The sequence below is a fragment of the Heptranchias perlo genome, chromosome 1, assembly GCF_035084215.1.
Source record: "Heptranchias perlo isolate sHepPer1 chromosome 1, sHepPer1.hap1, whole genome shotgun sequence".
Taxonomy (NCBI): Eukaryota; Metazoa; Chordata; class Chondrichthyes; order Hexanchiformes; family Hexanchidae; genus Heptranchias; species Heptranchias perlo.
The window spans coordinates 23288159-23316114 of record NC_090325.1 but is presented as its reverse complement, the minus strand read 5'-3'; the positions used below and the strand labels follow the sequence as shown (position 1 = coordinate 23316114).

General features: G+C 42.5%; 1 protein-coding gene and 2 non-coding genes across 3 annotated transcripts in view; all 3 read left to right on the top strand.

The window, feature by feature from the left end:
- ptcd3 (pentatricopeptide repeat domain 3) overlaps nucleotides 1–27956 on the top strand; it is a 52454-nt gene that overhangs the window by 8739 nt on the left and 15759 nt on the right. Inside the window, exons 2-20 of the mRNA XM_067982347.1 lie at nucleotides 1734–1786; nucleotides 1919–1958; nucleotides 2564–2609; nucleotides 2710–2778; nucleotides 3569–3673; nucleotides 7127–7250; nucleotides 8012–8124; nucleotides 8525–8604; nucleotides 10182–10269; nucleotides 10360–10420; nucleotides 12447–12529; nucleotides 13366–13510; nucleotides 15276–15326; nucleotides 19608–19697; nucleotides 22311–22339; nucleotides 24376–24482; nucleotides 26073–26151; nucleotides 26862–26952; nucleotides 27053–27138. Coding sequence (XP_067838448.1) covers nucleotides 1734–1786; nucleotides 1919–1958; nucleotides 2564–2609; nucleotides 2710–2778; nucleotides 3569–3673; nucleotides 7127–7250; nucleotides 8012–8124; nucleotides 8525–8604; nucleotides 10182–10269; nucleotides 10360–10420; nucleotides 12447–12529; nucleotides 13366–13510; nucleotides 15276–15326; nucleotides 19608–19697; nucleotides 22311–22339; nucleotides 24376–24482; nucleotides 26073–26151; nucleotides 26862–26952; nucleotides 27053–27138 — 1540 coding nt within the window. The remainder of the gene's footprint in view (nucleotides 1–1733; nucleotides 1787–1918; nucleotides 1959–2563; nucleotides 2610–2709; nucleotides 2779–3568; nucleotides 3674–7126; nucleotides 7251–8011; nucleotides 8125–8524; nucleotides 8605–10181; nucleotides 10270–10359; nucleotides 10421–12446; nucleotides 12530–13365; nucleotides 13511–15275; nucleotides 15327–19607; nucleotides 19698–22310; nucleotides 22340–24375; nucleotides 24483–26072; nucleotides 26152–26861; nucleotides 26953–27052; nucleotides 27139–27956) is intronic.
- Nucleotides 14885–15022, top strand: LOC137331440 (small nucleolar RNA SNORD94). Its single transcript, XR_010965477.1, has one exon. It is a non-coding gene; the product is annotated as a small nucleolar RNA SNORD94 (small nucleolar RNA).
- Nucleotides 17916–18054, top strand: LOC137331443 (small nucleolar RNA SNORD94). The gene has a single exon (XR_010965478.1). It is a non-coding gene; the product is annotated as a small nucleolar RNA SNORD94 (small nucleolar RNA).

Here is a 27956-nt window from a genome sequence, read left to right as displayed (position 1 = left end):
ATAACATTTGTTCGCTGGTGGGGTAACGTGTAGCGTGACATGAACCCAAGATCCCGGTTGAAGCCGTCCTCATGGGTGCGGAACTTGGCTATCAATTTCTGCTCGATGATTTTGCGCTGTCGAGTGTCTCGAAGGCCGCCTTGGAGTACGCTTACCCGAAGATCGGTGGCTGAATGTCCTTGACTGCTGAAGTGTTCCCCGACTGGGAAGGAACCCTCCTGTCTGGCGATTGTTGCGCGGTGTCCGTTCATCTGTTCACCATGGACTACTCCTCAGAATCAGTTTCTTTCTTGGACACACGAATCTCCATCAAAGACGGGCACCTCAGCACCTCACTCTACCGCAAGCCCACGGACAACCTCACGATGCTCCACTTTTCGAGCTTCCACCCTAACCACGTCAAAGAGGCCATCCCCTATGGACAGGCCCTGCGAATACACAGGGTCTGCTCAGACGAGGAGGAACGCGATGGACACCTACAGACGCCCTAGTAAGAACGGGATATGACGCTCGACTCATCGATCGACAGTTCCGACGGGCCACAGCGAAAAATCGCATAGACCTCCTCAGAAGACTAACACGGGACGCAACCAACAGAGTACCCTTCGTCGTCCAGTACTTCCCTGGAGCGGAGAAACTACGCCATGTTCTCCGCAGCCTTCAACATGTCATCAATGACGACTAACAGCTCGCTATGGCCATCCCCACGCCTCCACTACTCGCCTTTAAACTGCCACCCAACCTCAAACAGACCATTGTTCGCAGCAAATTGCCCAGCTTTCAGGAGAACAGCGTCCACGACACCACACAACCCTGCCACGGTAACCTCTGCAAGACATGCCAGATCATCGACACAGATACCACCATCACACGAGAGGACACCATCCACCAGGTGCATGGTTCATACTCCTGTGACTCGGCCAACGTTGTCTACCTCATACGTTGCAGGAAAGGATGCCCCAGAGCATGGTACATTGGCGAGACCATGCAGACACTGCGACAATGGATGAACGGACACCGGGCAACAATCGCCAGACAGGTGGGTTCCCTCGCAGTCGGGGAACACTTCAGCAGTCAAGGACATTCAGCCACCGACCTTCGGGTAAGCGTACTCCAAGGTGGCCTTCAAGACACTCGACAACGCAAAATCGTCGAGCAGAAATTGATAGCCAAGTTCCGCGCCCATGAGGACGGCCTCAACCGGGATCTTGGGTTCATGTCACGCTACACATTACCCCACCAGCAAACAAATGTTATCTGTTTTTAATATAACTGGTCAATTGCTGTCTTTTCCTTCTGGATGTTTCTATGTTTCTGCCTCTCTCGCTCTTTTTTTTAATTGGCATCTCCACATCATCTGTTTTTTTTAGTTCTGGCCATTTGTATATTCGGTGGCCTTGTAGGTAACACCTATCTGTCTGAACACTTTGGTTGCCCTGACAATGGGCAGTTGCAAAGACTATCTGTAATCACCAGACATTGTTCTGTGATTTTATAAATGCGAAGGGTTCAAGGATTTCATTTCCACATTCACCTGAGGAAGGAGGAAGCCTCCGAAAGCTTGTGGATTTTAAAATAAAATTGTTGGACTATAACTTGGTGTTGTAAAATTGTTTACAATAGTTCTATCTAGGCAACGAACCCAGGCATCGAGCAAAAAAGTGTTAGCTTGGTTTAGTGGTAGCACTCTTATTTACAGATCCTAATTTGATTTTACTAATTTTGTTTGACAGGAATTATTCCACAAGTGCTTTTCTGTGTCAGTTCACTGCACCCAAACAGACAGGTAACTTATTTTTCTCATTTCTGGTAGTTTTGATGCAAGTCCCAATTGTCTGGGCCAACAGAATCATTTCTGGCCATGTACTATACTGCCAAACCTTGCTGGGAAATTCACTGTTGTGTTTGTGCTTTTAAGGTTCTGCAGAAGAAATAGTCATTCCAAGGAAGAAAAGTTGGTAAGTGCTTTATTTTCTAATGTTACTTTCTACTAGGCTCAGCCAAAGTATTCTATATATAATAATTAAACACTGTGGGAAGATGATTGGTGATATAGTTATTTGGTGGGTGTTAGTGATGATTCACAATATGTCTTTCAATGTTCCCACTGAAATTTCAATATATCCATAGATGTACTTTGTTTGGAGATTGTATTGTGAGCTATGTAATTGTAGGGTGCAGTACGAGTGAGTGGTTCCAGGTATGTCACTGATGGTGAGCAGTTTGACCTGATGAATTAAGAATGTAGTACAAGAACAATACTTACATTCATACTGCATTAAAATGTTTCAAAGTGGTTAGAATATGAAACTTGCTACCACATGAGTAATTGAGGTGAATGACAGATGCGTTTAAGGGGAAGCTAGATAAGTACATGAGGGAGAAAGAATAGGATGGGAGAGATTTGCGTGGAGCATAAACACCGGCATAGACCAGTTGGGCTGAATGGCCTGTTTCTGTAAAGGGGGAACTAGTACAAGATTGCTGAAGTATTAAAATTGCTGACTTTGATTTTTTAATTGGCTAATATTCAGCCAGTACTGTCATTTTTTTTGTTTCCTAGGGACAAGTTAGCAGTCCTTCAAGCTCTTGCTGCTACAGTGAACAGAGTGGGTATTTCATTTTAATATTTTTTAAAAAGATCAGTACTAGAAAGAAGCTTTGTTCTGTGTGCCTAGAGATGTTCAACGTGTTTGCTTTGTTCCACAGGACCACACAGCTGCACATTACAGGTTCCAAGATGACCCGTACCTCATTCCCAGGACATCACCTGAGTTTGTAAGTACTCCAGTGAGGTAACCTTGTTCTACTACTTTACATGTTGCACTTGAGCCGCCTTGTGCTTATGACTATGCCCCTATCAAATCTGAGTCAAAGAACCCAACAACGTTGAGTGATTAGAATTCAGCATTGCATATGGGCTGAGTGGCAATCAACTGCAAGGCTGCAATTCATCTAAAAACCTCAGGAGCCTGTCAGACTGTTAACTCGTGTTCTGAGCCCATTTGATTGAACTGTGTGCCATAAAAACTAAATAGAAGGAAGGTAGTTGTTCAGGTAGCCAAAAGAAAACTGCTTTTATATGAATCTCATCTCGTGACATTTGAAGACATGGCCATTTGCCAGCACACTGCTGCTAGACAACTAACCTACCAACCTTATTTTTTTGACCGTTGATATACCCAGTATTTGTGTCATAAAGTCCTAATGGAGATTTGTATAACGTATCTCTTACCGAAACGTGTTACCTAAAGTGGATATATTTAGCCTTCTAAGGTATAGGTATATGTTTAAATGAGGATTTAAGTCATGTTACATGATGGGTGCTAATGAAAAGGAGGTTCAAGGATGGAAGTGAAAATGCATTGAAAGATTAGCACAGCTTAGGGTTTTCACACTTTGCCCTAGTGCATTTCAATAAGGTGATGGGGCTTCTCGGTTGGGCCTGATCAGAAAGCTGGAAACACTTTGGATTATCATGTAGTTACTTTTCTAAACTCCTTGGATGACCTTAGCCAAGTTGCGTAACTCTCAATGTAAATCTGAATTTATTTTCCATCTCTTGCAGCGACTGTACTCATTGTCACAGGAGTCTGGGTGTAACGCTGCCAAGTATATTGTTAACACCTATCCCAACCTTTTCCAAAAGGATTTTGCTGAACCTTCTATACCAGTGAGTTTTATCCTTCCTTTTGTAAATACATAGAATTACATAGAATGTACAGCACAGAAACAGGTCAAACCCTGTCATAACCTTAAAGACCCCTACCAGGTCACCCCTCAGTCTTCTCTAGAGAAAAGAGCCCCAGCCTGTTCAATCTTTCTTGATGACCAGAAATGTTCACACAACACCAAATGTGGTCTAACCAAGGTTCTGTACAAGTTTAAGATAACTTCTCTGCTTTTCAGTTCTATCCCTCTAGATATGAACCCCAACGCTTGGTTTGCTTTTTTTATGGCCTTATTAACCTGTGTCGGTACTATTTAGTGATTTGTGTATCTGAGCCCTCAGATCCCTCTGCTCTTCTTCCTTATTTAGACTTATTATTCACACTTATCTACATTGAAATTCATTTGCCAATTACACACCCGTTCTGCAAGTTTATTGATATCTTCCTGTATTTTGTCGCAGTCCTCCTTGGTATTATGAACATACAAATACGAACATACGCATTAAGAGCAGGAGTAGGTCATTCGGCCCCTCGAGCCTGCTCTGCCATTTGATCAGATCATAGCTGATCTGATTGTGACGTCAACCCCACTTTCCCATCTACCTACTATAACCTTTGATTCCCTTGTTAATCAGGAATCTATCTAACTCGGCCTTAAAAATATTCAATGACCCTGCCTTCACTGCTCACTGGGGAAGGGAGTTCCACAGACTCTCAAACTTCTTAGAGAAAGAAATTCTCCTCATTTCTGTCTTCAATGGGAGACCCCTTATCTTTAAACTGTGGCCCCTAGTTCTAGTCTCTCCCACAAGGGGAAGCATCCTCTCAGCATCTACCCCTTCTGGTCCCCTCAGGATCTTATGTTTCAATAAAAAACATTCTTCTAAACTCCAGTGTATACAGGCCCAACTTGTCCAACCTTTCCTCATGAGATAACATCATCATCCCAGGAATCAGTCGAGTGAACCTTCTCTGAACTGCCTCTAAACCAATTATGTTCCTTCTTAAATAAGGAGACCAAAACTACACACAGTATTCTCGATGTGGTCTCACCAATGCCCTGTATAACTGTAGCAAAACATCTCTACTTTTATATTCCATTCCCCTTGCAATAAATGACAACATTCCCATTTGCCTTCCTAATTATTTGCTGTACCTGCATACTAACTTTTTGAGATTCATGTACGAGGACACCCAGATCCCTCTATACCTGAGTTCTGCAATCTTTCTCCATTTTAAATAATATACTGCTTTTCTATTCTTCCTGCCAAAGTGGACAAGTTCACATTTTCCCACATTATACTCCATCTGCCAAACTTTTGCCCACTCACTTAACCCATCTATATCCCTTTGCAGACTCCTTCTGTCCTCTTCACAACTTACTTTCCTACCTACCTTTGCATCATCAGCAAATTTAGCAACCATACATTCGGTCCCTTCATCCAAGTCATTGATATAGATTGTAAATAGTTGAGGCCCAAGCACTGATCCCTGTGGCACTCCACTCGTTACATCTTGCCAACCTGAAAATGACCCATTCATGCCTACTCTGTTTCCTGTTAGCTAACCAATCCTTTATCCATGCTAATATGTTACCCCCTACACCATGAGCTCTTATTTTGTGTAGTAGCTTTTGATGTGGCACCTTGTCAAATCCAAGTACACTACATCCACAGGATCCCCTTTATCCACGTTACTTGTTACTTCCTCAAAGAACTCTAATAAATTAGTCGAACACTATTTCCCTTTCACAAAGCCATGTTAACTCTGCCTGATTGCATTGAAATTTTCTAAGTGCCCTGCTATGACCTCCTTAATAATAGATTCTAGCATTTTCCCGATGACAGATGTTAAGCTAACTGGCCTGTAGTTTCCTGCTTTCTGTCTCCCTCCTTTCTTGAATAGAGGAGTTACATTTGCTATTTTCCAATCTGATGGGACCCTTGCAGAATCTAGGGAATTTCAGAAAATTAATACCAATGCATCTACTATCTCTGCAGCCACTTCTTTTAAGACCATAGGATGAAGTCTGTCAGGACCTGGGGACCTGTCAGCTTTTAGTTCTAATAATTTTTGCAAAACCCTTTCCCTGGTGATTGTAAATGTTTTAAGTTCCTCCCTCCCTTTCACCTCTTGATTCACAATTATTTCTGGCATGTTATTTGTATCCTCTACAGTGAAGACAGATGCAAAATATCTGTTCAATTCATCTGCCATTTCCTTATTCTCCATTATTAATTCCCCAGACACTCACTCTAGAGGATCAACGCTCACTTTACTTTTTTCCTTTTTAAATACCTGTAGAAACTCTTAATATCTGGTTTTATATTTCTAACTAGCTTTCTCTTGTACTCATTTCTCCCTTCTTATTATTCTTTTATGATGTGGAGATGCCGGTGATGGACTGGGGTGGACAAATGTAAGGAATCTTACAACACCAAGTTATAGTCCAACAGTTTTATTTGAAAATCACAAGCTTTCGGAGGCTTTCTCCTTCGTCAGGTGAGTGACACAGAAGAAAGCCTCCGAAAGCTTGTGATTTTCAAATAAAACTGTTGGACTATAACCTGGTGTTGTAAGATTCTTTTAGTCATTCTTTGCTGTTTTTTTATTCTGTCCAATCTTCTGACCTGCCACTAATCTTTGCAGAATTATATGCTTTTTCTTTCAATTTGATACTATTTTTAACTTCCTTAGTTAGCCATGGATGGTACATCCTTCCCCTGGAGTCTTTCTTTCTCACTGTAATATTAACTATACCCCCTAATTTGGTGTCGTCCACACATTTTAAAATTGTACTTCCAATTCCCAAGTCCAAATCGTTTGTAAATGAAGAACAACGGTGGTTCCAGCACCAATCCTTGTCGAACACCACTTCCCACGTTTTGCCAGTCCGAGTAACTGTCTTTAACCCCTACTCTCTGTTTGTTTTCTGTTTTGTAGCCAGCTTGCTTTCCATTCTGCTACTTGTCCCCTGACTCCACATGCTCTGATCTTAGTCATGAGTCTACAATGCGGTACCTTATTGAAGACCTTTTGAAAATCCAAATATATTACATTGTCTGCATTGCCCTAGTGTACCCTTTCTGTTACTTCAAAGAATTCAATAAGGTTGGTCAAGCATGACCTTCCCTTTTGAAATCCATGCCGACTACTGATATTTTGGGTTTCTAGATGTTTTTCTGTTACATCTTTGAGTAAAGATTCCATTATCTTTCCTATCACTGACGTTAAGCTATATCTATAGTTCCCTGGTCTTGTTCTATCTCCCTTTTTAAATATAGGAATCAAATTAGCTGTCCGCCAGTCCCCTGGAACTTTTCCCTTTTCTGTTGAATTTTTTATATATATATATGTATGTGTGTAATAGTGCCTCTGCTATCTCTTCCCTAACTTTTAATATAAATATATAAGTTGTTGTTCAAAGCAAGTTAGCGAAATGTTTTCTCTTTTAGTGTTTAATGCCAGAGCAATTGGAGCCTCTGATAAATGAAGTGAGTGAGTCTGCCCTGAAAGAACGCATTCAACTCAGGAAAGTGAAAGCTTCCGTTGATCTGTATGACCAACTTGTTCAAGCAGGTAATCTTTTATTTCCATCCCGTGTCCTGTTGCGAAACACTACATAAAGTACATGGCCGTGCTTTCACCTGTACTTAAAGGGGAAGGACGGTCTTGGGAGATCGTTTTTTTGGTTCTGTTGGTAATGTGATTTTTCTGGGATTTGGTGATTCCGGATCATTCCCAGCTCAGTCCGAAGCTCTGGCCTCTACTGAAGTGAATGAAGCAGGCCGATGACACGGATGGGCCCCTCCCCATTACTGATATCACTGGAGTGGCCTTGAAATGGTGGCTCTCTTCACCTATGTACTGTAATTTTAATATGGCTAAGACTTTTTTTTCCACTTAAATATTTAAGGAGAGGATACTTCAAATGGAGAGTACTCCAATCAGACTTTCCTTCCCTTTTTAGACTAATGTGTAAAATCAGTCTCCTGACAATTACTAGATTAGTAATTCCATGCTTTGAGCCCCTCTGCCCCCATGTGTCCCTTTCTCTGTTGAATGGTATGATTCAGACATTTTCACCACAGTCACCAAAAGATAGTGTGTGGCACAGCTTCCTCCATCCTAAATTTAAAGACTCTTATCAACAGCCTAGTAGGAAACTGATGATCTTTACATGTTGCGTCTGAATATCAACTCTGGCTGAGGTTCACCTTCAAACACCGGGCCCAACACTCTGCTGCTGGATGAAAGTGGTCAGCCTGAAGTCACTAATCTTTTGAGGATTCAAGAATACCTGAAATCACCGGATTTGCATTTCTATTTTGTCTTAACAGGGACTCCTGTGTCTCTTGAGACCACCAATAGCTTGTTGGATCTGCTTTGTGTTTATGGAGATAAAGAGCCACCCAGAGAAGATCAACTTGAGCCAAGAGAAGCTGAAGATCAGGTATGAAGAGTGCCACTTCAATAACATGCTGCTGGCTGTTTGCCAATGAGAGTATAACAGGGTTCATAAAAGCAAAAAATCCCCCTTAATTGCACAGTGCTTTCTTTAAAAACACTTCTATAGCATGGGAACTTTGTGCAGTGTAGACTTGGCATTGTCAACTAGTAAAGGATATATTTACTACCCTTCATTTAAAAACTGGGTGAAGATATTTTTTCCTCAATCCTTCTCCGGTTAAGAATGTCAACTTGTCATTTCCACCGGGTGTTTTGAGAGCAGGGGCTGATAATGCGGTAATGTAGAGAGCAATGTTTGAATAGTGACGTTCTGTTTTTAAAGTTGTGTCTGCTTTTTCTTGCCAAGAAGTTACGTACTAATTCTCGCCGATGTGCCCCTTTAGGGCGAGTTGGCCGAGGAGACACAGAAGAGGCGGACGGGCCGTCCACGCAAAGCTTCCGATTTGCTTAGTGTCACCTGGAGGTAAAAGACTAGTGTTTTCGGGAACTATCCAATTAAGCACAGTCATCGTGCCTCTGTGTAGTTGTTGAAAAAAAAATTAAAACTACATCATCGGAACTCGTGTAACTTCTGTCTCTCGGTGGGTTCACAAAACATGCCGATGTTTGTTTGTCGAGTTTAATTTCGGACTCCTGTCAACAGATAAGATTGTTGTCAAACCTTCTTTTGCAGCTTTTCAACCTTTAAAATCTGGGCAGCGAAATGCAGGGCCAGCGAGTTCCGTTTGGCTTTACAGTTTTTGACCTGTTTTACTAACAAAATTCAAAACAATTAAACGAGTAGCAGCTGGGTTCCCCAATGGCTCGCTTGGTAAAGCCTCTGCCAGTATGGTATTGAGCTTTACAAGCCAGGAAGGTTCCAGGGTGGATCCCTACCAGTCAGTGCTGAATTAGCTAATCTCATCTGGAGACATTACAATTGACCGTAACACCCCAGACTAAGAGGAAAAATGAACCCAATTCCCACCCCTGATTGTAATCCAGTGATCCCTGCCAAAGTGCAAGGCGATATTTATCATCCATCCCTAGTTTCCCTGAGGGCATTTAAGAGTTGTGAAAATGACATTCGGCACTTCCAATTCTGGCCTTTGTCGAAAAGATACTCACATGAGTGTTTTCCAAGTCTTCATGAGTACCACGTCTTTTTAATTTTATTTCTTTCCTTAATCTGTTTCATTTGTTTTTTTCTTTAAAAATCCAACAATATTTTGCAAGGGGAGAGAAGTGATGGGGGTCATGTAAGCATTGGCATAGTGTTGTCTTTTTTAGACAAAGTAGGTGTCTGAATCTAAGTGGTTAATAATGACTAGCCCACTGCTCAATCTGAGCTCCAGGGTGAACATTAATGACACAACTAGTGCTGGAAAAAGTCCGAGATCACTTTTTAAAAAGAGTCAACCACATAGCATGGGGCTGAAGTTTTGTGTAGGCCAGAACAGGTAGGGCTGGCAGGTTCCTGTCCCTGAAGGAGACTAATGAACCAGTCGGACTTTTAACAGCAAAGCTTGGGGAGCTTTCAATATTGATCGCAGTCTAGGTTCTCCATGGCCACTGGGATGAGGTCCTGGAGGGCAGCTAGTATTGTAGAACTATTTCTTAACGGAGAAAAGTACTAAACAGGAAGAGACCCATTTCTGCTCATTCACCTGACCCCAACATGAGTTTGTCCCTTCAGGGGAAAAGGGGGTGGGGGGGGTGGATTGATGGGACACAAAAAAAAATCTAGCTGGGCTTTACTGATACTAGAGGTGTTTAACCACCATCTATAAAACATTAGGGCAAAAAAATTGCACCCAAGTGGCTTATCACTGTTGGAGGTGACTGTCTGCATTTATCAGTGATGTGCAATATTTCAGCCTTCGTTTCATCATGCCGATTAACAAACTTACTACTGCTAGTCATGAAGTGTACTAGTTTAAAGTTTTTAAAATCCTGTCATATTTTGCTGGTTATTCCAGTGATGCATTTAAAACCCCACTAAAAACACATGTATATTTGAGATAGTTTAAACTAAAACTTTATATTTTTCCTTCTATTTAGGGAGAACAATAATGCCGAGAGGATATTTAACCTCATGCCTGAAAGGAACGAACGTTCTCTTTGCACGATGATTCGTGGAATGATTAAGGTACCGTTGGTGATCTAACGTACCAGACTCATTTTATAGCATGCATTTGATTTGGAAGTCTAGTTAACTTCTCCGTTTCTGTCTGCTCAGCATGGCGCTTGTACAAAGGCCATCAACATGTACACAGACTTGCTGAACAATCGAATGAAAGGTGAGTGTTGAAAAAATGGTTTTGCTGATTGTATGTGCTCCCTAGATTTTGAGGGTGTACTGTATATACAGTGACTGTAGGTAGACCTGATTGAGGCAAATGGAGTTGTTGGGACATAGTATCATGGGAACAGGGAATAGGCCATTCATCCCCTCAATTCCCCTGTTCCACCATTGAATCCGATCATGGCTGATCTGTACTTGAACTCCATTTACCCACCTTTGATCCATATCCCTTGATACCCATACCTCACAAAAAAAAATCTATCAGTCTCTGCCTTGAAAATTTCAATTGGCCCAGCATCCACGGCCCTTTGGGCCCACTGACCCAGATAGCTGGTGATGGTCACTTAGACCCAAACTTTGTAGATAAAGGAACAGTCGTTTGTTTATAATGTTTTTCAAACCAGTGACCCATATTGGTTGTTGGGTCTGCAGGAGCCACATGAATACTTTTCAAAAATTAAAGATAATGTTAGTGCCTCCACACACATTCCCGATCTTTATTAAATAGTAGGTGTCACTGCTGTACATATGAAGCATTTGCTTTCATTTCCCTTTTACTTATTTTTCTCTCCCTTTCTCCCCCCCCCCCCCCCCCCCCCCAATATTAGTTGAAAGAGAGTGTTAGTTTCATACTAATAGATGCAGAGTTTACTAAAGGAGAGTGAAACTGCTTCATATCTAGGGACCAGGCACACCCTCACAGATGGGGAAAGAATGTGCAGGATTAGTCACCAGTGGCCACATGGAGACTTCAGGGGAGAAAATAAACTTACACAACCTTTTAATGGCACTGTCTGTGGTTGGCTGCTAAGCAGAGTTTATAGCTGTCGGGGACCATTTAGAGAGAATTTGTGGGGGGGCGGGGGGTAGGTATGGTTCTATTGAATGGCTGCATAATCATTCAATGTTATGAAGCCAGGTATATGTTCAAGAAGGCGGCTCACCACCACCTTCTCAAGGGCAATTAGGGATGGGCAATAAATGCTAGCCTCGCCAGCGACGCCCACATCCCATGAATGAATTTTTTAAAAATGTACATTTGCTGGTGTTTTTTTAGTTACCTCATGTCTAACTGGGGCTAGGGGCAGTCTAGCAACAACTATTTTGTCTTAAATTCCTACTTGGCTGGCCCAACTGTGACGTTACTGGAGTGGAGCTTTTGTATGACACATTGTAGAGAACCAGCTTCCTTTCAAACTGCCTCCAACCAGCGGCTCCAAGCCATAAACACCAATAACAAAGGAACAACTGAGAAATTGGAGTACGGCCGCTTGCTTTTATTTAACATTATGGAGCAATTTGATAGTGCAGAGCTTGAAGTCTAGCCTATTAAATCTGTTACCCAAGGGTCAATTTCAACCTGACCCACCCAGCGGTAACCAGGCAGTTTTTAAAAAAAAAAATTAGCAGGTTACTTATCTGCTCAGCTTCTGACTGCTTCCAACAGTTTGTGATGTTAACCTGCAGGGGCCTCATAAATTGATGCAAATCAGAGTCCAATTAAGTCAAAAGGACCCCGTTGCAATTTTAACTGGGGCCTGAGCAGGGAAACCGCCAAGGCTTTACTACAGTGCAGAAACAGGTCTGCAGCTAGGCTGAAGATTTAATAGAGGCGTTCAAAATCATGAAGGGTTTTGTAACTAAGGAGAAACTGTTTCCACTGGCAGAAGGGTCGGTAACCAGAGGACACAGATTTACGGTCGTTGGCAAAAGAGCCAGAGGTGATAGGAGAATTTTTTTTACGCAGTGAGTTATGATCTGGAATGCGCTGGCTGAAAGGGTGGTGGAAGCAGATTCAATAGTAACTTTCAATAGGGGAATTAGATAAATACTTGAAGGGGGAGAAAATTGCAAGGCTACGGGGAAAGCGCAGGGAAGTTGGACTAATTGGACAGCTCTTTAAAAGAGCCGACACAGGCACGATGGGCCGAATGGCCACCTTCTGTGCTGTAACAGTCTATGTATTTTCTTGAACGTTATTGAAATGCAGTTTACTTAATTTGCTTCGTCTCCATTAACAGCGGATGTTCATACTTTTAATGCATTAATATCAGCAGTCCCAGAATTAAAGGAGATGTACAATGAGAAACTAGATTTTATTGTGGTGAGTAGAAACGCAGAACATTAAACTGTCTTTCACTGTCGGGGGCCGATCAATGTGCTGCGTATTTCCAGCGTTCTGTGTCGTTATACGGGTTGGATTTGTCTCGGTGGTGTTTCCGAGGTTGTTGGGGTACTGTGGAGGGAGCAACTGTATCTGACCTTTATACCCATGCCTGATGCTATGTGTTTCACTTCCCAGTCCTGAGATCCCCAAAATAAGAGCCTACTTTGGAAATCAAAAAAAAAATGCCATTCAGCCTAGCGAGCCTACTTGTTCCAATTGGCCAAGTGGAATTGGGATTGTCATGGACTCTTCAACTTACTGAACCTGAGGGAGGTGAATAACCAAAGGGAGAACTTCAAAGAAGGCCCTAATACCACCTCACTCTCCCACCCCAAAATTAACAAAATTGTAGGAAAATTAAGGTGAATTACTGAGCTCTTGTCTCATCCTGATCCTATGAAATGAAAGTTGAGGACATCAGGCTTAATATTAAACCTGCATTATTCAACCCTACTGTTTGGGCACCATTGGAGACAATTCTTTTGGTCTCAATGTGACAAAAGCCATCTTTTCGTGTGCTGTGATGTGCCAAACAAATCGTGCAAATTTCTGTGCTTGCCACATGTATCCTACCTCAGTTTTGCATTATAAGGCGATGAAAATGCTGGCTTCCGAGGGATAACTGATCACTTGCCCTATCTATGTTTGTATTTTTATCTTCAATTCCTTTCATCAATGTGTTGCTGCGGGAATCTTTTAGATCCTGCGCTGGGATGTCGGCCTTTATGATATGGTATTCGTGTTCATTGAGTTCTTTTCCTTTCTTTGAACAGGAACTGCTGAAGCAAATGGCTGAACAAAAGGTGCAGCCGAACTTGTTAACTTTTAACTCTGCTTTAAAGAGTCTCCGAAAGTGTGGTTCAATTGCCAGGGGACTTTCCCTGCAACTAATTAATGAAATGAAATCCCTAAATATTGGTACGTAACTGGGCGTTGTCCTTTTTATTTGTTATCAATGTATCTCAGTATTTATTGGTGTTTATTTTACATGTTGATGCTACAATAATTGAGTGGTAAAAAGCATGACCGTATCTTGAATGCGTGGTACTTTGGACATGGAAGTTTGGACGTAATATCGCCGCTCCTTCAGCATCACTGGGTCAAAATCCTGGAACTCCCGACCTAACAACAGCACTGGGGGAGATCCTTCACCACACGGACTGCAGCGGTTCAAGAAGGCAGCTCACCACCACCTTCTCAAGGGCAACTAGGGATGGGCAATAAATGCTGGCCTTGCCAGCAATACTGATATCCCAAGAATGAATTATAATTTTTTATAAAAGGGTTCCCTAGGCTGAGGAGTTAGTTTGTCTCTGCTGCGATAGCAACTGAGCACTATAAATGACATCGCTGTCCCCAGGCTAGAGCATGAAAATCAGCCACTGTTCCTACTCCTGATTGGTACTCAATGTCCACGTGGGTGTGGATGGTGACGGGATCAGGCTTGGGTGTGAATGTCTTGCCAACATGGGTTTGCTCATGAAGGTTGGGAACCTGGGTGAGACTCCCTCAGTCTCAGCAGACCTCAGAAGTATCTTGAAGAGAAAATTGGGATGGGGGTGGGGGGGAAACAATTGACCATAGCATTGTACAAACTTTGTTCATATTTTCAGGGTGTGGGGAGGGGAATGAATTGGGAGTGAGAGCTGCCTGATATGCCAAACAACTGAGCTGTCTCAAAGTGAATCACATCCTTTTTTTGAAATTGTGAAATGCTTTGTTTGGGAAGTCATAGTAATCTCAGTCTCTGAAAGAGCAAACTCTATTAGGATGGGTGCATCAATATGCACAAATGTATTTCTAGTCTAACTCCCATAGCAGTGCACACAGGCAGTCAAGATCAAGTGCCGTCTTCAGGTGAAGTAGGGTTAGAGGGCAGGGAATAATTGGACCAGGGCGCACAGACGTAATTCAGTCCCTATTTCAAAGTTGTACATTTTGTCCTGATTTTTATCTAATCTGAATTCATATTGTGTTAAATAGAAAAACTTGCAGCAATTTGGACAGCAAAGAAGTAAAGTTGGTCGGAGGGTAGGGTTTTCTCTGCAGTATGAACTGGGGAGCTGGGAGGTGCAAATCTGAGGCACTAAAACATGACCACTGGTGGGAAGGTGTAATTGCACCGTGAGAAGTTTACATAGGAAGTTTCCATTATAAATGGTGACATAGGGATTTGTAATGGGGAAAGTGTGACAAAATATAACAGGAAGTAAGGTTTTGTAGACCTGGAATTGCATGCAGATGTAAGGTTTTTAACGTATTATTGATGTGCACATATAATAAATCTAACTGCTGGCGATGATGATTGGCGCAGGGGTACGGACCTCAGCTGGATAATGGGAGCTGAGTGTGGATGCTTCTTGCTCGGCTTACATGTGGTGGGCTGTTTGAGGAGCGTCTGCACGAGAAAAACGCCTAGGACTGAGCCAGTACGTGACTTGACTTAAAGGAAGTGCCGTCCTAAATTTTTTTTAAACATGATCACTATTAAACTCTTTGAGCTGTTGCGCTGTAAAGATTTTGGTGGCTCGTGTTGTCTTGTGGTCTGTTTGTTTTGACACATCAGGCAGCTCTCATTCCCAGTCCATTTTTTTTTTGCTACAGTTCGCTTGCCTTCAAATGTGAAACATTTTCCAGTTCACATGAGTTCTAACCTTGTCTTTTTTTAAATGTCCTCTTTTAGAACCAAGTTTGGCCACCTTCGATCACTTAATTGGTATATTCTACAAATCTGGTAAGTAAATGCTTGACGCTGGGTCCCAACACCCATGCCAAGGATGAGGGACATCAGTTATGTAAACTATATAAACTAAAAGGTACAATTTTATAAGGGGCGCAGGAACAGAAAGACCATGGAGAATATGTGCACAAATCTTTGAAGGTGGCAGGACAGGTAGAGAAAGCGGTTTTAAAAAAAGCACCCGGGATCCTGGGCTTTATAAATAGAGGCACAGAGTACAGAAGCAAGGAAGTTACGTTGAACCTTTTATAAAGCACTGGTTCGGCACAACTGGAGCATTGTGTCCAATTCTGGGCACTGCACTTTAAGAAGGATGTAAAGGCCTCCGAGGGTGTAGAAAAGATGTACTAGTATGGTTCCAGGGATGAGGGACTTTAGTTACGTGCCTAGACTGGAGAAGCTGGGGTTGTTCTCCTTAGAGCAGAGAAAGTTGAGAGGAGATTTGATAGAAGTAAACCATGAAGGGTTTAGATAAAGTAAATTGAGAAACTGTTTCCATTGGTAGAAGGGTCGAGAACCAGAGGACACAGATTTAAGGTGATTGGCAAAAGAACCAAAGGCGACACGAGGAAACACTTTTTTACGCAGCGAGTAGTTATGATCTGGAATGTGCTGCCTGAAAGGGTGGTGGAAACAGATTCAATCAGGGCTTTCAAAAAGGAATTGGGTAAATACTTGAAGGGAAAAAATTTGCAAGACTATGGGGAAATGGGACTAACTGGATTGCTTTTACAAAGAGCCAGCATGGGCTAGATGGGCTGAATGGCCTTTCTGTGCTGTAACCATTCTATGATTCTAAACACTTGAGTGCAGGCTGGAAACTCTGCTTCTTGGTATGATAAAAATAACCATAACTGGGTAAAAGTGGAACCATTCCTGTTTCTAAGGGGTGCTTTGATTAGTTTACAAGTTTGTGCCTTGAGTTGTGGGTGTAACTGCACTGAAGCCTTTCTTTATTTGTGAGTTAATCCTGTTCAGTGTCCTAAATAATAACGTATTATCCTGGCCAGAATGACGATGATTGGCTAATTGGCATCCGAAGCTGGAGCTCCCTGGATGACTAAAGATGTAGAGATTAAAATGAAACATAAAGGAGTCTTATGACTAACATAAGGTTCATAATACAATAGAGAACCAAGCTGAATACAAAGTACAGAGCAGATCTAAAAAAGGAAGTAAGAGGGGCAAAGAGTGTGAATCTAGATTAGCGGCTAACCTAAGGGAATCCGAAAGTCTTTTATAAACATATAAATAGTAATGGGGTAGTCAAAGGAAGGGTTTGATCGATTAGGCACAAAAAAAGAGGGCCTGGCTGAGGTACTGAATGATTACTTCGCATCCGTCTTCACTAGAGAAGAGGATGCTGCCATTGTAACAGTAAAGGTTCTCCTGGGGTCAGGATTAGGACCACTGCTCTTTTTGCTATATATTAGTGACCTGGACTTAAGTATAGAGGGTATAATTTCAAAGTTTGCAGACGACATGAAACTCTGAAATATGTGGAGGATCGTAACGGATTTCAGGAGGACATAGACTGTTGAAATGGGCGGACGTGTGGCAGGTGAAACTTAACGCAGAGGAGTGTGAAGTGATACATTTTGGTAGGAAGAATGAGGAGAGGCAATATAAACTAAATGGTACAATTTTAAAGGGATATGGGAACACAGACCTGGAGGTGTATGTACACAAATCTTTGAAGGTTGAAGGACAAGTTGAGAAGCCTGCTTTTTTTTTTAAAAAAAGCATATGGGATCCTGGGCTTTATTAATGGAGGCATAGAGTACAAAAGCAAGGAAATTATGCTGAATCTTTATAAAACACTGGTTAGGTCCCAGCTGGAGTATTTTGTTCAATTCTGGGCACCACACTTTAGGAAGGATGTCAAGGCCTTGGAGAGGGTGCAGAAGAGATTTACTATAATGGTGCCAGGGATGAGGGACTTCAGTTATGTGGAGAGATTGGAGAAGCTGGGGTTGTTCTCCTTAGAACAGAGAAGGTTAAGAGGAAATTTGATAGATGTGTTCAAAATCATGAGCGGTTTTGACAGAGTAAATAAGGAGAAACTGTTTCCAGTGGCGCAGGGGTCAGTGACCAGAGGACACAGATTTAAGGTGATCGGCAAAAGTACCAGAGGCAACATGAGGCAACATTTTTTTACGCAGCGAGTTGTAATGATCTGGAATGCACTGCCTGAAAGGGCGGTGGAAGCAGATTCAGTAGTAACTTTCAAAAGGGAATTGGATAAATACATGAAGGGGAAATATTTACAGGGCTATGGGGAAAGAGCTGGGGAATGGGACTAATTGGATAGCTCTTTCAAAGAGCCGACGTAGGCACGATGGGCCGAATGGCCTCCTCCTGCGCTGTACCTACTGTGTTACCGTTTGCTGTAATTTTAGTCATGAGTTCAGAGACTCTGTAAATTGAAACCACAACTCCCGTCCCGCCTCTAACTCATTGGCAGAGAGAGGTGTCAATATTCACCCCTAAATGAATAAACCACGGTGCAGCTTTTAGTGGTTGTGTTAACCTGCTGTTTCGCTAAAGTGACTGCTGTGTGTCGTGGGCTAGTACTTGGCGCAGTTGGCGATGATGAGTGGCGCAGGGGTACAGACCTCAGCTGGATAATGGGAGCTGAGTGTGGGTGTTCTTTGTTCAGCCTACGTGTGGTGGGCTTTTCAAGAAGCATCTGCACGAAAAAAATCGCCTATGCCTGAGCCACTGCAGTGATTTAAAAAAACTAAGAGTCTGAATTCCTTACAAAAAAATGTCATGTGTAATGCTGGTTTTGGTGGGGCGGTGGGTGGTAGTGGCTTTGAAACACTGTACCCCCATTGAGGTTCATGCATCTTGCACAGAACAATGAAAGCTAACGAGCGTGAGTGACTACATCACAAGACGACTGTTCAGGCCCTTTGATTACCGTATACCAATCCTGCAGTGTTTCCATTACGACATGTAGCTGTATCTTAAATGAGTCCAGTGTCCTGGCCATCTCCAACCCGTTGGGTATTGATCACCTTCCTTTGTAAAGAGATACTTCCTGTTATCTGAACTTCTCACCAACTTAACTCTCTCTCTCCCTTCTCAGACAATAGAACATAGCAAACGGTCATGGTTACAGTGTTAAACTTCAATGTGAGCTGAACCTGGCTGAAAGTCTTGGGGCTCAACTTGACACAATCAGTTCATTGCTGACCATAGCCATATTTCTCTGGCTTTGGACAGACTACTACTTTGAAAGACGACGGGCCGAGACTGGGACAAAGGAAGTTTAGATTTGTATCTTTTTAAACTGAAAATACAGCTGCCAATCAAACAGATCTATTCAAACAAAACCCACAGGATGTTTCCATTTAAATGCAAGTGCTCGACTGACTCCCTCTCTCCCATGACACAGATGTAACATCTGTTCTGGAGCTTTTGAAGGGTGGGCCATTTTCTGGGCGTGAACCTAGTTTAAAAGGGGCCATAAATACAAGATAGCCACCAATAAATAAAAGAGGGAATAGGTCTTCACCCAAAGAGTGGAACCAGCTACCACAAGGAGTAGTTGAGGCGAGTAGCATAGATGCATTGAAGAGGCAGCTAGATAAACACACGAGGGAGAAAGGAACAGGAGGGTGTGCTGATAAGGATTGGGAGGAGGTTCGTGTGGAGCATAAACGCCGACATAGACAAGTTGGACCGAGTGGCCTGTTTGTGTGCTGTAAATTCTATGTAATAACAAAGAAAGAAGCATGGTGCGTCCGACAGAAATTCTAACTGCTTCTTCCTGAGCAGATTCCGGTTTTCAAATAATGGGTTCCATTTAAAAGACCTATTAGCCATCTATATGCAATTAGCCTGAGAAATTTAACTTCCTGCATTTTTGACAAACAATTGTGTAAAGTGGGAGGAAAAGAAGTAAAAAATGCATGAACAGCATTTGAAAGAGAAAGATTGTTTAATGTTTTATTGGTGTGGGACCTTTCATCAGAGCTGATGTGTCTTCAAAGTAGGTTGTTCCCTTAAATATAAACAAAAGCACCCGAGTCTGTTTACAGTACTATTCCATTCAGAACCACAATACAAAGAAGTTCTTGATTCCAGCTTAACATTTCTTGGCAAAATCAGCTGTGTGGTTTGACTGCAAATTCAGGGTTTCACCTTCATTGATATAGGTCAAGGCAACGGGCTTAATAGAGAACACATTCTGTACAGATCTTTCTCTGCTTAGAAGATGCCCAGACTTTCCCCTACAGTGTGCTAACGTTTCCCCTTTTATTCTCCCAGCCGCAGCTAACCGGCTACAGACTGACATTATCTTTGAGGTGCTCGATGAGATTAAAGAGAAGCATTTTGTCCCTCGGGATCCTGATGATGGTACGTGAGAAGTAAATTCAGCAACGGTAATTCATCCTGGGGTAGAACTGGAATTATTCAAACATCCTTTTTTTAGTAAATTGGGTAATTTCTTCCATCTGTTTGTTTTAAAGTAACCTGGCTTAGGAACATTGGCCTACTCCTGTTCCTTTCAGCCCCTCGAGCCTGTTCCGCCATTCAATGAGATCACGGCTGATCTATATCCTAATTCCATCCATCAGTCTTGGCTCCATAATACCCTTGGCTAGCAATAATCTATCTCCGATTTAAAATTATTAATTGCATTCTACTGCATTTTGTGGGAGAGTTCCACATTTGGAGGGCTCGGTACTAGGTCCTTTGCTTTTAACGATTTGGACTTAAACGTAGGGGGCATGATTAAGAAATCTGCGCATGACACAAAGATAGGCCGTGTGGTTGATAATGAGGGAAGCTGTAGACTGCAGGAAGATATCAATGGACTGGTCAGACGGGCAGAAAAGTGGCAAATGGAGTTCAATCCGGAGAAGTGTGAGGTTATGCATTTGGGGAAAGCAAACGAGGCAAGGGAATACACAATAAATGGAACGATACTGAGATGTCGAGGAAGTGAGGGACCTTGGCGTGCATATCCACAGATCCTTGAGGGTAACAGGACAGATAAGGTGGTTAAGAAGGCATATGGAATGCTTTCCTTTATTAGCTGAGGCATAGAATATAAAAGCAGGGATGTTGTGCTGGAACTGTATAAAACACTAGTTAGGCCACAGCTTGAGTACTGCGCACAGTTCTGGTCACCACATTACAGGAAGGATGTAATTGCACTAGAGAGGGTGCAGAGGAGATTTACGAGGATGTTGCCAGGACTGGAGAATTTTAGCTATGATGACAGATTGGATAGGCTGGGGTTGTTTTCCTTGGAACAGAGGAGGCTGAGGGGTGATCTGATTGAGGTGTACAAAATTAAGAGGGGCCCAGATAGAGTGGATAGGAAGGACCTATTTCCCTTAGTGGGGGATCAATAACCAGGGGGCATAGATTTAGTGATTGGTAGAAGGATTAGAGTGGAAACGAAGAAAAAAATTTTCACCCAGAGGGTGGTGGGGGTCTGGTACTCACTGCCTGAAAGAGTGGTAGAGGCAGAAACCCTCAACTCATTTAAAAAATATCTGGATGTGCACCTGAAGAGCCGTGACTTGCAGGACTACAGACCAAATGCGGGAAAGTGGGATTAGGCTGGGTGGCTTGTTTCTCAGCCAGCGTGGACACGATGGGCCAAATGGCCTCCTTCTGTGCTGTAAATGTTTTATGGATTTATGACTTTACCGCCCTTTGTGTGAAGAAGTGATTCCTAACTTCTCTCTTGAATGGCCTGGCTCTGATTTCAAGTTATGTCCCCTTGTCCTAGACACTCCACCAATGGAAAAAGTTTCTCTCTATCTACCCTATCAATTCCTTTCAAAATCATATTAAAAAATCTCAATCAAATCACCCCTTAACCTTCTATGTTGCAGGCTTGTTCCAGAACTGTTGATTGAGCTGTGCAGCAAAACATTGCCGTTTAACAGCACTTTCAGCAGGTTTTATTCAGTTGTCCAACATTAATAGAACACTTTCATCTTTCCTCCTCTTCCTGTGCTTGTCCCTTGGTAGGGGGGCAAAATGGTACTACACTAATCTAAACATTTTTCTAAACGTGGTATCATAAAATCAGATGCCTGTCGCAAGATTTCATAACTTGCAAACCTGGAGGCTATGACCCTATATACCTTTTTTTTAAAAAAAAATCAAATGGGTTTTATGCAGTGGTCATGTTTAGCGATTGTTGGTGCCATATCACTGCCTGCTATGTGCCTTAGGCTGCACTACATTGTAACTGGATCAATACTATCGCTCAGGATACTTACTGCTAACCGAGACTAGGCCACTGAGGTTGAAAAGAACAACTGAGGTAAATGGGGAAGTGGCAATTAGATGATACGAGACATGAAGATTGCAGGAGAAGGGAATAGTGGGGGCAGGGATAAGGTTCATGGGATTGGAAATAAAGGTAGGAAACTACAATTGGCTTTGATTTTTTTAATGCAGCGAGGATCTCCAAGAAGGAAGGGCGTGTATTTAAAGATTAGAAGGGACGAAAGAGAAACGTTCATGTGCACTGACCGGTATCGATTAAAGGTGAGGAAAAAGTGCAATGGGAAATGAAGAGTTGGAGGCTAGAGGGGAGAGGGGAATTGCCTATCAGATGAAAAGCTATCAAATGAGTGGTAGCAAAAATACTCCTAACATCACAGTGGTGAGGTGTGTTTTTATAGGGTAAATTGTACAAGGTGTGCTGCTGAAGTACCAGCCTGGCTCAGTTGGTAGCGTTCTCACCTGTGAGTAAGAAGGTTGTGCATTCAAGCCTCACTAGGAAATTGGCACTTTAATACAGTACTGAGGGCATGCTGCATTGTGGAGGTGACATCGTTTGGGTGTGCCGTTAAAGAGTTCCCACCTATCTGTTCAGGTGGACGCAAAAGATCCTGTGACACCATTTGGAGAAAAGTTCTACTGGTGTCCTGTCCTGCCCAGTGTTCCTCCTTCAACTAACTCCACTAAAAATAAAACCGGTCTTGTTTTCTTTCTCCACAGTGTATTTCTTTACCAGTGCTATGAGGCTGGTAAGTATTTCTCTTTCTGATGTATTTACACTTGCATGAATAAAGCAGTGGTTTCTTCCTCCTTTTCATTTTTAGTGGTTGACTGGTCCGTGCTGCTGTTAATGTATCTCCCCTAACTGCTGCCAGTGTACAAAGAAAAATTGTAAAAAGAAAATACTGCCGGGTTCTCTCTAACTAATAACTGATGGGACTGATGCTATCTGAGCAGTGGGAGGGGTGGGGGGGGAAACTAATCTTTCTCACTAAAGCTGGCTGTAGTGACTGCGTATGCAACCTTTTTAAATACTCTTAGAGTAGACAGGGCTGATGGCCGGCGCGGACACGATGGGCCGAAGGGCCTCTATCCGTGCTGTATGACTCTCTCTTGACTAAAAGCAAAATGCCGCGGATGCTGGAAATCTGAAATAAAAACCGAAAATGCCGGGAACGCTCAGCAGGTCAGGCAGCGTCTGTGAAGAGAGAATTAAGGTTTCAGGTCGATGACCTTCCTCTAGTATTTGAAATACTCTTTCTGCTTAGTTCCCACCTGATTAAAGCAGTCCTGTGCTGAAAGTTTTTCTATAATTGAAGCTAAATGTGATTGGTATTTAGAGATCTGCAGTTGCATCGGCTCTATTAAACTATCTTTTACTTCCTTCTCTTTTGCCCCCGCCCCCCCCCCCCCCCCCCAAAACCAAAACCATCACCATCTACCCTGAAAATAGCTTGAATAATCACCGATAACCTTCCTACATTTGTGCAGATTTATTCAAGTGCACAATCATTAACTTACACTTCAAGTGATTGAAGGAAAAGATCCTGCAGAATACGGCAATTGAAAAGAACAGTAAAATGGTGGGTTGTGTAACACGTCCATGGTATACAAGTCTTAGCCACTTTATAAAAACGCTGAGACAGCACTGGGCGTATTGTAACCAACTGAAGAGATATGTAAATTTGTGAAAAGTTTAGAAAAGGGCTGCAGAGATCGTTTCAGATCACTTGAGTTACAAAAAAGCTGAGGAAGCTGAACCTATTCATTAGCAAAAGATGATTTAGACATTAAAATGAAGGAAGCTGATTATGCAGATGAAAGAGTTTGTGGAGAGCTGGAGGGTGTAATTCTAAAATGAGAAGACAATGAATTAAATGTTCATTCAGAATTATTTCATGCTTTGAGGTGCCTTCTGGAACATGCTGCCACCTAGTGGCAGTATATACTGATTCAGCTGATGTATTTAAAGGGAATTGGATCAATTTCTCATTCAGCAAGTAGTAAAGGGCCAGTGGAGTTGGAAAGAGACTGGGATTATTTGAACAGGACCAATAGAGTGGCTCTGGGTAACAAAAAGCACGACAATACCACTATTACAGATGGTCCCTTCAAACAGAGTTGCACAAAAAAAAAATCATAATCGTGTTGTCCTCATCAATGATATAATCAACATCCTACAGTGCCCACCGGTCGCAGAAGGCCTCAAGCTTATGGATGGACACAGTGCATAGATGGCAAATGAAGAGGGACAAGCAGTCCTCCCACCCCGCCACGGATCCTGTGCATCGCGGACCAATGAATGCCAGTTTTGGCCAGGTCCAGTGGCCAAACCGCAAGGAGGTCCTCCAAACTGCTCACCCCTATACAGGCAGGGAGGCCCACGGATAGGTGGGGGGGGGGGGGTGGGAAAAGAGTTGGGTCCTGCATACTGGCAGCAAGCTTGATGGGCTAAGTAATCCTCCTTATCTCTCGATTCTTGCAACAATGCTAGTTCTGCTGTGATTTCCAATGGAGCTGTTGGATTGGGGAGGGCCGGGGGGGTGTTGGAGAGAGGGAGAAGGTGGAACAGTAAGGTGAACAAATCTGTACATTTGCACCAATGATGAGATGGTCAATAGCTTGTGTGTCCAATGAGCAAGCTACTTTTTCCCATTCCTTAGTTTGCTGCAAATGGTGTAGTAGGAAGATCAGATTTGCGATCGCTGAAGTAGATTTTTAGTGCTGCAATGGCTGACAAATTCAAGTTTTAACATTTTTCTTTGCCTTGTTTCCCTCCTTGCAGTGTCTGGATTTGAAAGACCTTGAATTGGCTTACGCATTACACCAGATACTTGAAACTGGAAACAACTGTGTATTATTGGGCGATCCTTATCAGCAAAGTATTTATTAGTAAGAGCGTTTTGGCATTTGTTTACCTGATCTTGCTTTTTTTTTAAAAAAAAAAGCTTGCAGACTTGTTAATCTGATAGCTGGACTGCAGGCCCTGATGATGATTAACCAGTCAGTCTAGGTCACTGGTGACATCTGGAGCAGTAGGAGCCTGGGATTCTCTTTTTTTTTTTCTCTTTTATCCCCCCCCAGCTACAAATAACCCTGCAAACCAGAGCCATAATGGTATGATATGTATGGTATGACTGATCTTGGTACTAGCAGCAGAGGCAGGAAGTAACTTTCTTTACTCTGTCTCTGATGTGGCCGTTGCTCGTCCCTAGCAGCCCTGAAAAGTTGATGAGGCAACTGAATGGCTCGCTCGGCCACTTCAGAGAGCAGTTAAGAGTCAACCACATTGGTGTGGGGCTGGCGAATCATACAGGCCCAACTGGGTAAGGGCAGCAGGTTCTCGTCCCTAAAAAGATATTCGTGAACCAGTTGGGTTTTTACGACAATCCAATAGCGTCATTGGTCACTTTTTTAAAATATAAACTGAATTAAAATTCTCAAATCCTGGTGGGATTTGAACTTAATTTCTCTGGATTTACTAGTCCAGTAACCAAACCCCTCCATTACTTTACCTGGTATATCAGTGCTCTGTGCTAGTGGGGTGCACAGTTTAAAAATGAAAATGCAAGAAAGAACTTGAGTTTGGCCATCCTAGTTCCTGAGTTTAAATCTAATTAAAATTCAGAAAGTGGTTTTATCAACTGACCAGAGGAGATTTTGAGAGGAAGCAGATGCTAAATACCGTGTGGGGGGTGTTGAATGTTAGGAAGTGAAATTGGAGTGAGGAAATCCTTAATCTCCGAGGGGGAGCTGAGTAGTGGGAATTGTTTGAAATTGGGATGTTGTGCAGCAAAATTGCTGTGAAACTTCTTGACAAACTAGCGACTAAATCTTGAGTGAAATTGGTTGACTATGAAACAATTTGTATTTATATAGTGCCTTTAACATAGCAAAACATCCCATGACGCTTCACGGGAGCGTTATCAAACAAAATTTGACACTGAGCCACATAAGGAGGTATTAGGACAGGTGACCAAAAGATGGTCAGAGAGAGAGGTTTTAAGAAGGAAAGAGAGAGAGAGACGTAGAGGTTTAGGGAGGGAATTCCAGAGCTTTGGGCCTAGGCAGCTGAAGGCATGGCCATCAATGGTGGAACGATTAAAATCGGGGATGCGCCAGAGGCCAGAATTGGAGGAACACAAAGCAAAGGATATTGGGTATCAAAGAAGAAACCTCCAGAAGACCCATTTAATTTTGGAGTCTGATTTTAAAATTAGGATCTGAAAGTTTCAAATTGAGATGGAGCCCACGGTGAATTTTGCACATGGTTAATTTGAAGAGTTTTACAATTTTAGTTGCACCAAGTGCATAGACAGTATTGCAACTTTGTTTATTTTTTGCATTGGAGTTTGGATATCAAATGCTTGATATTCTATTTCCTTCCAGCTGTTGCTGGTAATTATATTACCATTCATGTTACCTTTTATGATATCATTCATAGACATTAATATCCTGATTAACTTTGTTTTTCATTCTCAGTGGGAGGTTCTTTAACCTCTTGTGCATGATGGAGAGCATTGACGTGGTTCTCAAGTGGTACAAAGCCCTCATTCCATCGGTATGTCTGTTTGACCGCATTCTTAATAGTTAAAGTAACAACTCCAAGTTGATAGCCAGCTGAAGTATTGATTTTTGGTTCTAAAGATAGAGATTTTAAAAAAACATGAATGCTAGAAATCTGGTATTAAAACCAGAAAATGCTAAGAACGCACATCTAATTGATAAGCATCTGAATGAGAGAGAGGGAGGGAGGGTGGGTTTGTGCTTCCAGGGGGATCCTTCATCAGAGCTCTGGGTTCATCTCTAAGTGACGGGGAGAATCCGAAAAGCCATGGAGGTAGAAACTGGATATGGTGAGAGAGAATGTGGTTAAGAGGAGATAAGCTTGGTGGGACAGCAATGGGTCAACTGGGATAGTCCTGTTTATAAACCTTGGGGAGGGGGGTAAAAACAGGCAGTGAGAGCATGAAGATCAATGAGATTGGAGGCAGTAGATGAAGGGGGGCGGTTATGTTACTTTGTGTTCAGTAGTAAGGGCAAGGTCCAAAGGGAGATAGGAAAAGGAGCCATAACGGTACCTATTGTTAGCTTCCAGTTTCTAGTTCTGGCAGAGGATATGCATCTGAAGTATTAAGCCATCTTTTCTGAAGCTGCTTGACCTGTGTATTTCTAGTGTTTTATTCATTTTTAATGAGTGCTGTATTTGATGGAACAACGGGAAACATTTCACTGGAGAAAATGATACTAAAGTGCAAACGTTTTTTACAGCTCTACTATCCCAATATGCAAGGTATGAGGGATCTGCTGCAGGCACTGGACACGGAGAACCAGTTACAGCTAATTCCACAGATCTGGAAAGGTTAGTGCTGCCTGCTTGACCATTGGAGGAGTAGAGAAAAATTAAGTTTCCAACTCTTAGTGAAGATTGAGGTCTTTTGTATTTTGTTTGTCATTCACAGACATTAAGCAGCTTGGTCACAGTAACAAGCAGGTTCTTGTGGAGGAAGTGCTTGAACTGATGGGCCGGGACAAACACAGTCCAGAGGTAAATAAGGTTTCTCAGCTTGACAATGTTGGGTTTTTTTTCACTTTATTCATGAATTGTGCAGCGATTATTGCCACATATCAGGGGATAAGCAAAAAGTGAACATCCTACTACAACACAATTTGCATTTATATAGTGCCATATTAAGGTAGTAAAACATCCCAAGGCTCTTCACAGGAGCAATTATCAAATAAAATTTGACACCAAGCCACGTAAGGCAGGTTTCAAAGAGGTAGGTTTTAAGGAGTGTCTTAAAGGAGGAGAGAATTTCAGAGCTTAGGGCCTAGTCAGCTGAAGACATGGCTGCCAATGGATGGAGTGTTGAAAATTGGGGCTGTGCAAGAGGCCAGAATTGGAGGCAGAAAACAATACTGCAACAATACATTGACAGATGGACTTCAATATGGATAAACATTGCACACAATGGAAAAAGTGGATGACCTGCATATTCAGTGAACAATCAGTGAGTTTTTTAACTCGTTCTCAGGATGTGAGCTATACTGGCATTTATTGCCCATAAGAAATAGGAGCAGGAGTAGGCCATACGGCCCCTCGGGATTGCTCTGCCATTCAGTAAGATTTTGTCTGAGCATCTACCTCAACTCCACTTTCCCGCCCAATCCCCATATCCCTTCATTCTTCTAGAATCCAAAAATCTATCGATCTCAGCCTTGAATATATTCAATGACTGACTGAGCATCCACAGCCCTCTGGGGTAGAGAATTCCAAAGATTCACAACCCTCTGTGTGAAGAAATTCCTTCTCATCTCAGTCCTAAATAGCCGACCCCTTATCGTGAGACTATGCCCTCTAGTTCT